The 8,717-nt window shown below is 53.1% G+C and overlaps 1 protein-coding gene across 1 annotated transcript; it reads left to right on the forward strand.

The window, feature by feature from the left end:
* The first annotated feature begins 257 nt into the window (after nucleotides 1-257).
* On the forward strand, nucleotides 258-5,175 carry LOC128906118 (tektin-3-like). Its single transcript, XM_054192982.1, has 7 exons — nucleotides 258-836; nucleotides 1,342-1,425; nucleotides 1,652-1,722; nucleotides 1,972-2,115; nucleotides 2,628-2,850; nucleotides 3,711-3,865; nucleotides 4,959-5,175. The coding sequence occupies exons 1-7, from the start codon at nucleotides 258-260 to the stop codon at nucleotides 5,173-5,175; spliced, it is 1,473 nt and encodes a 490-aa protein (XP_054048957.1).
* The last annotated feature ends 3,542 nt before the right edge of the window (nucleotides 5,176-8,717 follow it).

Below are 8,717 nucleotides of genomic sequence, written 5' to 3' on the forward strand. Positions count from 1 at the left end.
AGACCTGATGCTAGATATGAGCAACAAAGTCAGATCTTTCTCTAGATACAAATGCGTGGGACGCTGTCAGAAGGGATTTGCTTACAAGAGTTTTAGGCCTGTGCAGGCAATGTGTAGGTGCTGTGTGCATCGCTGTTTGTGTTCCAAGTTGCACGTGTTGCTGTAAGAAGGAAGGCAAGTGCAGGAGCTTACTGAGTGCGGTTGTCTTCTCTCTGCTCCTCTGTGCAGGACACGTACCTGAAGAGCAGTGTTCAAGAATGCAGCCTGTTCGATCTCCCTTAACGGCAACGTACGCCCATCCACGATCAACACCTAGCAAGTTTCTGCCTGCCATCAGTGCCATGGCTTCAAGCTATAAGGCCCGTTTTCCTTACTACCCGCTGCCTCAGAGCTCCGGCCTCCCCTGGATGCCCAGCACCTACTACAAACCAGCTGCCATCAACCCAACTTTGGCTCCCTTTTCCAAAAGTTCCCAGGGGATGACCGCCAGCAAGAAGCTTCCTGTCATTGCCAACAGAACAACCTTCATCACCCGGTACACCCCTGAGGACTGGCACAGGTCCAACCTGACCAACTACACAGAGTCAGAAACTTGCCAGCACAACGCGGAGCGTCTGAGAGTTGATACCTCCCGCATGATTCAGGATAAATATCAGCAGACAGAGAAAACACAAGGAGAAAGCACCAAAAACCTGGGAGTTCGTGTCCATGATATTGGATTTTGGAAATCGGAGCTCTGCCGTGAGCTGGGTGAGATGATCGGGGAGACCAACGCCCTCACGGACTTGAAGAAAAGGCTGGAGAGAGCCTTGGCCGAGACGGAGGCCCCTCTCCAGGTAAGCACCCTGTGCAGTGGCCTGCAAGCTGTAGCCCACTGCTGAAACATCTGCAGCCACTCAGACGTCCAGTTAAGTTTCACTGCAGCTCCGTAACATCTAGAAAGCTTTTAGGAAGAGACCATTAGTTAGTGATCAACAAATCCCTTGCCATCTGCTGCATCTCCTATCAGCACATTCTGAGCCCATCAGAACCAAATATTTTTATAAGCAGCACATCCAAAATCCTGGTTTGGGAGACACAAGCTCAGGTCTTGCTACAAGGCTCTGGCGAGGTCAGCATGAAGGCTGACACAGGGCCCTGCATTCAGCTGTGGTTGCACCAGGGACACGTGTGGTCCCTCACGTTGCTTTAACGCTGATGTTGCAGCTCGGCTGCTCATTGTCAGCTAAACCAGCTGCCCGGGGCACTTTTTTCTTCCATTTTCTTCCCATCTTGAGATGGGGCCCGTCCCTCTAGAGAACCCTGCCCCTGCAGCCAACAGTCATGGCATGTCCCCAACAGGTCGCTCAGGAGTGCTTGCTTCAGCGGGAGAAGAGGATGGGCATTGACCTCGTCCATGATGACGTGGAGAAACAGCTCTTCACAGTAAGCTTGGCAACTCACATCATGTGTGAAAGCTATTTTTACCTAAACTGCCCCGAGGAGGCTTTGCAGCCTTGTTCCCTACCTGGCTCCTTACTGCTGGCGAGGTGCTCAACCCTTCCAACCCCCAAAACCTGCTGGGCCAGGGGACGGTGTTCCCCCACGCAGCAGCTCTATTAATTGGTCTAATAAAAGAGATGACATCATTACATGTTTTGCCTTTGCCCAGGAAGTGGATGTCATCAGGTCGTGCCAGGAGAGGATGCAGCAGTACCTGGATAAGGCAAAAGCCCAGCTCGCGTAAGGAGAAGCTCCTTATCTCATGCCGTAGGGCCGATGGGCCTTTACAGTTGGGATGTGAACGCCCCGCAGACCCCGACCTCTACCCACACCCCGCAGCTGTAAAACCCACGCAGGCTCCATGGGAAGCGGGCGGTGATGCTCATGGGAGGACAGAGCTGCCTGGGCGGGAGCTGCGGGGAAGTGGAACGGGGAAGAAGCCGTTCCACCCGTACATCCCCACCGATGGCTGTTGTTTGCATGTTGAAGGTCCAACAGGGTGGCCCAGCACAAGCTGGAGAGAGACCTGGCCAACAAGCAGGCGGCCCACCGCATCGATGACAAGTGCCACCACCTGAGGAACACCTCCCACGGCATCAGCTACTACCGAGGGGTGGAGCGGGTCGATGCCACGTGAGTGCACACTGGGTGGCACGCGAGCAGCAAGCTGTCCCGGGGATGTGCGGTGCCTTTCCCTGGCAGGGAGCTGCTGGTCCCCAGCCCACTGTAAAGGCAGGTCCGTCCTGCCTGGAGACACCGGCTTCAGAGAGGCCATTTCTCTCTGCTCTATTATTATTATTATCATCATTATTTTTCTCATTCTTATTCTATTGTTGCTGTTCTTTTCCTTTCTGTTATTGTTCTTCTATTTAACTGTCTTTTATCTCCACACACAAGTTTTCCCTTCCCTTCCCTTTCCCCTCCTATTCTGCTTCTTCTCCTTGGGTTTCTGGAGGAAAGGGGGAGAACTGCACAAGTGGCTGCATGGTCCTAGCTGCCAGCTGGGGCTAAAACATGACCTATGGTCAAAATAAAAGCACAGATTAAAGCTACATTTGACCCACGCTGCTCCCTGGCAGGGTCCTTGCCTGCCCACGTCCAGCTTCAGCAGCACGGGCTTACCAGGGGCCTCTCCTTCCTCCCAGGATCTCGGTGCCGGAGTCCTGGGCCAAGTTCACAGACGGCAACATCCTCCGCTCCCAGAGCGAACGGGCGGCCTCTGCCAAGCTGCGGGACAACACCAGGAACCTGCTGGAGGTGACGGCCAACGAGATGCGGTGCCAGTTCAACAGGGTGAACGTCGCCTTCACCAGCCGCATCGCCGAGACAGCGGACGCCAAGAGCAAGATTCAGACCCACCTGGCCAAGGTAGCCTGAACCCCTCCCTTTGGGTGTGACACTGTCACTTCCCAGGGACACCTCCGAAGCAGGACCCTCCACGCAGACCTGGCCCAAGGAGAAGAACGGTGGCCACAGGAAGCTGGTTATAGTGTCATTTTCTGTTAGAAACTCCAAGTCCTGGGGACTTTCTTCTTGGAGCAGGAGGAGCTGGCACTGTGATTTCATCTCAAGGGATCCTGTCTTTTGCTAGCGCATCCTAGCTGACAGCCTGGCAGCACAGGGATTTCCAGCAGAAAAGGCCACCGCTGGTTGCATCTCCTGGGAGTTACTTCAGAAGCGCTGGCTGCCCTGCAGAGAGTCTTTGCTGGGCCTCTGCTGGGCTGCCTGCCGGGGGGTTCGCAGGCTTGCTTCTCCCCCAAGGACGTGCTTTCACTCTCAGTGCTCTGTGGTTGCTGCACGGGTATCCGTGTGCTTGCTCTGCCAAGCAGAGGAAGTGGAGAGCAGTGACGGGCACCTGGCTCGGAGCAGTGGGTCTCATGGAAAGCCTCCTGAAAAGTGCTCCACACCGTATTGATTCACTGAGCGGAGACTGGGCTGGCAGCGTTGCGGGCTGGTGCCACGTCCTTCAGTGAAAAATGAAAATTTTTCATGCCTGAAAAACCTTCCCTCTCTGAGTTGCTATTGATGGATGATCAGTTTCTGCAAGCAGTAGCTTTGGGAAGCTGGTAACTCACTGTGTCCATCACTGCTCCAACACCTCCTCTGACGTGACAGCACCAGCAAAGACAGGCTTGTTTTTTCTGCAGACGGACAGGAGAAAAAGGAAATTATGTTGTCACTTGAGAAGGTATTTTTTCATTCATGCATGTGTTTCTTTTTTACGGCAGACGCTGCGGGAAATCTTCCAAATGGAGATGAACATGGAAGCCATCCAAAAAGCCATGAGGGACCAAGGACCTCCGTTCAAAGTGGCTCAGACCCGGCTGGAAGAGCGCACACGGAGACCAAACATGGAGCTGTGCCGGGACACTGCCCAGCTCCGGTAAGGCAGGAGCACGGGGCCGGCAGGGTCCTTGAGGAGTCCCGGGTAGTAGCACTCAGGAACATCACTGGATGACAAAACTAGTCATGGGATTTTTTTCCTAAATAGTCCTTCCAGAAGGGCTCTGCTCTAATCAAAAGGAATGAGCAGGTATCCCAGCCTTTGGGTGCTGGCAGAGCTCTGCACCCACAAAGGAGGCTGTACACCACGGCTGGGAGCAGCCTGATGCCACCCCGTGAGGGGCTGGGTTTTTCCCACTTGGGTAAACCTCATCTTCTCTCCTGCCTGCTTCCCAGCAGTTGGATGTGCTCAGTTTTTTAGGATAAGCCTTTACTCTCCAAGAGGCTTGCGCTGAGAGCACTTAGGTCCTTCCTTTTGGGGAACCTCCAGGAAGGGTGCACCCTCTGGAGAAGGAGTAAGGGCTGTCCTCACCTCCCCTGGGGACAAACCCTTTCAAGGACATTGTGAGCTCTGTGGGATTGCACCCCGAGGGGCTGTGGAGGAGCAGGCTGCCCTGAGTGCCCAGCAGCACCTCCTGTGAGGCACCCCAAACTTCACACCTCCTCCAGGGAGCCTGCTGGGCAAGACTCCAGGTGAAGCCTTTTAGAAGCAAGTGAAACCCAGCCCCAGAGCCTGTTTAGCATCTCGCACACCATTGTTTTCTCCATCCTCCACTTGTTTCCCATTCAATTTTCGCCTCTCCCAGCTGTCCTGTTTTGCTGTGTGTGCATCCGTGGGTGTGGGCAGGACCCCTGCACAGGGAAATCCAGGAGGGGGACCCAACAAACCTGCAAAACCAAAGGGGAACAGGACACCACAGCTGCTCATCCCTCTTCTTGGTGGCACGAGCTGCTCTGGGAGACGTGCCTGCGCGTTGCCAAAGCCTTCGCGCAGACCTAGCCATGCCTCCCCGCTGAGGTCTGGAGGAGCTCTGCCCTCAGCTTTCCCATGCATCTGCCAGAAACGGGGGGTCCGAGTTAGTCTGAGCACGCTGAAGGGGGAAATCCTGTGCCCAAGGCTCCCTTCAGCAGGACCAGGCTCGAAACCACCCACGTGACGGGACCGTTAACGAGGGTTCCTTGCTGTTTTCCAGCCTTGTCAATGAGGTCCACGAAATCGATGAGACGGTCCAGAGCCTTCAGCAGCAGCTGAGAGACACCGAGGACACCCTGCAAATGTTGGCTCATGCCAAGTCGATCTTGCAGCATGACCTGGCCGTCAAAGCCAACTCGCTCTTCATCGACCAGGAGAAGTGCATGGGGATGCGCAAGACCTTTCCCAGCACTGCGCGGCTGCTGGGTTCTGTTTAGGCTGGGCTCAGCCAAACTCATGTTCTCTGTTGCAGGAGGGATCCCCAGTGTTGATAAGATGCTTTGAAAATCCATGATTAGATTTTCACTTCCTGATGAAAGCCCCAAGTAGAAATTAAACGCTCATTTGGTGTGTTAAATTTTGTGGTTAAATGGCAGTACTCCAGGTGGGGTCTCACGAGAGCAGAGTAGAGGGGGAGAATCACCTCTCTCGACCTGCTGGCCACACTTCTTTTGATGCAGCCCAGGATGGGATTGGCCTTCTGGGCTGCAAGTGCACATCGTTGGCTCATGTTCAGCTTTTCATCAACCAGCACCCCCAAGTCCTTTTCCGCAGGGCTGCTCTATCACATCAACCCCCAGCCTGTATTGATAAGGAGGATTGTCCCGACCCAAGTGCAGGACCTTGCACTCGGCCTTCTTGAACTTCATGAGGTTCGCTCAGGCCCACCTCTCTGGCTTGTCCAGGTCCCTCTGGATGACAACCTGTCCCTCTGGCATGTCGACCGCACCATTCAGCTTGGTGTCACCTGCAAACTTGCTGAGGGTGCACTTGATCCCACTGTCTAAATCATTGATGAAGATATTAAACAGCACTGGTCCCAGTACGGATCCCTGAGGAACACCGCTTGTCACTCCTCTCCATCTGGACATCGAGCCATTGACCACCACCCTCTGGATGCGACCACCCAGCCAGTTCCTTACCCACTGAACAGTCCGCCCATCAAATGCGTATCTCTCCAACTTAGAGAGAAGGGTGTTGTGGGGAACCGTGTCAAAGGCCTTGCAGGGGTCCAAATAGGTGATATCCGTAGCTCTTCCCTTGTCCACTGATGCAGACTCTGCATTTTATTCAGGCCCCGGTGCTCGGTGGATCCCCACACATCAAGCACAGCCCATGCCGGTTTCCTCCATGTATTTAGACACCAAAGTCACAAGGCAGTACACTCCCAGTTACAAGGGCTGCTCAGGAATTTACACACCAGTCTCATATCTTCAATCACTGCTCCTACCTGGAGGAAGGGTCTTCACCTGGGCAAGGGGCTTCTTGGCCTGCAGCTGTGTTTTTTAGTATTATCATGAAGATGGTTCAGTCAAGGACACCTGGACTTGGGTATTCACTGCCAAATTGGCGTTGTTGGGAGAAACATCTTGATCAGATGTTCAGTTAAGGTCTTAGTGTCCCAGGTAGACCAAATAATTAGGCTACAGATGTTCCTTCAAACAATTCCCTTTGATCCTCTCCTTAGCAACTACCTGCAATCATCCTTAACTATTGTGTCGCGGATGAAAATACTTGACACAGTTATGATTTAGTGAAAGTTATTAATGATGTAAGGTAGATTGAGAGGTTGAATTTTAGCAGCATTTAACCATTAACCGACTTAGGGATTCACAAAGTGAGCAAACAAAATAATTGAATAATATCTAAGCACACACACGTACAGGTCTGCCATCGGGAATTTCTTAATAGCAGGCAATGCCAGTGAGCCAAAAGGTGCCGCTTTTAGGTCCTGCACACGCATGGGTGGACAGAAGAGCATCCCCATCCATACAGCTAATGTGTATCTCACTGCATACAGGTGGAGAGGTGGGTGAGAGAGAGAGAGACTAGCCTATAGCTAAAATTTCCCTTTCTCAGATTTAGGGTAAATACTCACGATGCCTCGGCGTTCCTCAACGGGCGACAGTTGAGGCTTGAGAAGGGTCTTCTCCTGCCCCGGCCTCGAGGCGTCAGCCTGAGAGGTACCTCAACTCAGGGCGGTTACTGGCCACAGCCCGCTGCGATCCAGAAGAGCTCAAAGGGTCTTTACTAGAATCGCTACCTACAGGATCCGAGACAATTGACTTTTGTCAGGTACTTTTCCACTCCGGCCCGACTCAGACGATGGTTACGCACCCCCAGAGCTTGGTAGGTCTTGAGGGTCCTGGTACTCCCCGGCCTGTGGCCACGATCCATACGGTGTCAGGAGCGATCCATTGAGGTTATCATCTTCAAACAGTAGGAGCCGTGGGGACTGGGCACACTACTGTGCTCTGCTCTGTGACTCTCTACCTTCTCTTTCATGTTACACCGTTGTGTCACGTTCTGCGGCCCAGGCTGGGAGGGAGATCACGCCAAGTACCGAGTGGCCTGAAGGATGGCGGGGGTGGGGAGCTGCACCACCACACTATGGAGCCAGTACATAAAACTCGATTAACTGCAGAGCCATGGTTAACTTTAAATTCGATGACAGATAGCAATACTTCCCCGCTCCGCTTTCCCGGCTGCCAGCCTTGATGAGCATCCTCACCCTCAGCGCATCGGCGGCCACTCTTGGGTCCCTGGAGGAGGCTGAAAGAGGGGCCAGACCGGGGACTGCTGAAGCCAAAAGTCTAAAACTGAATTGCTTGGGCAAAAAGGTAGCTGAAAGCTGGTTTAGCTCTGTATCCTCTGTAGGTGCGACAGAGCAGCTCGCAGCGGGTTGGCTCCTTTGATAAGGGAGTGTTGCGTGAAAGGGGCAAAGGAGTTTTGGCAGAAAATAGACCCCCTTGCGTTCTAACACTCCTCACCGAGGTGGGAGGCTAGGTGCGGCCAGGTTTAAATTCAGAGTGATGCCCAATTCGCCACTAGCAGTCGAGTCGCGTTTAATATGTATTAAACTGTTATGATTTGGAAACACTAATAGTGGACTGCACCTTCAGCCTAGTCGTGCTCATGAACTAGCACGGCCACTCTCGAGTCTTTGGTCGCGTTCAGTGAGAAACCGGAACGACTAGCTGCTTAAACAGTGCAGTTTATTTAAACAACACATCTATAGGTTCTTAGGATTGCCGGTGAGAAACACACTGTCTGCAAAGCACGTGCAAAGAAAGGTGTTGTTCAATATACAAAACGCGCGACAAAGTTATAAACAGTACAGCCTGGCTACAACTGTAGGAGAGAGATTCTCTAGAGAGATTTCTAAGTTTCCCGAGGAAGCACTCGGTATAGTCCAAGTCTTACCAAAGGCGTCCCTGTGGGGGGGAAGGAAGGCTCAGCCCGTCGACTGATCCCGGAAGTCGGTGATGGAGTCCTCCTCGCCTTGTTCACGATGGTGACTTCCCTGATATCCCCCCTCTCTCGGGCTATTTTTATACTATTTTTCATGTTCAAAGTGGAGTTTGAGTGACCTGAGTCATGAATACTTTTATTATGATTGGTGTGCTCAAGGAGGAGTGGTCGCACCTTGGAGGCGGGTAGCCTCTGGGATGGAGGTGTGTTTTGGTACGTTATAATGAGCAAAGTTCCCACAAAGGACAGCATTTCATCAACATTTGATGAAATGTTGGCTCAGGGTAGCGAGTAGGCAAAGTGCCGAGCAAAGCTGGGGGAAAAGGTAAAGGCAGCAGGAAAGGGTAGAAAAGCTCTCCCCTTTTATGGGGTCCCCATCGTTCGGAGAAGTCCTTGTGGCCACCTGCGCTATGGCGGGGGCTGCAGCCCTTCAATCGGATGGGGCTGGGGAGTCGAGGGAAGCTCCTGGCGCCGTGGTGCCGAGAGAAAGGAGAGCTGCCCATAGCAG

The sequence above is a fragment of the Rissa tridactyla genome, chromosome 2 (assembly GCF_028500815.1).
Source record: "Rissa tridactyla isolate bRisTri1 chromosome 2, bRisTri1.patW.cur.20221130, whole genome shotgun sequence".
Classification (NCBI taxonomy): domain Eukaryota; kingdom Metazoa; phylum Chordata; class Aves; order Charadriiformes; family Laridae; genus Rissa; species Rissa tridactyla.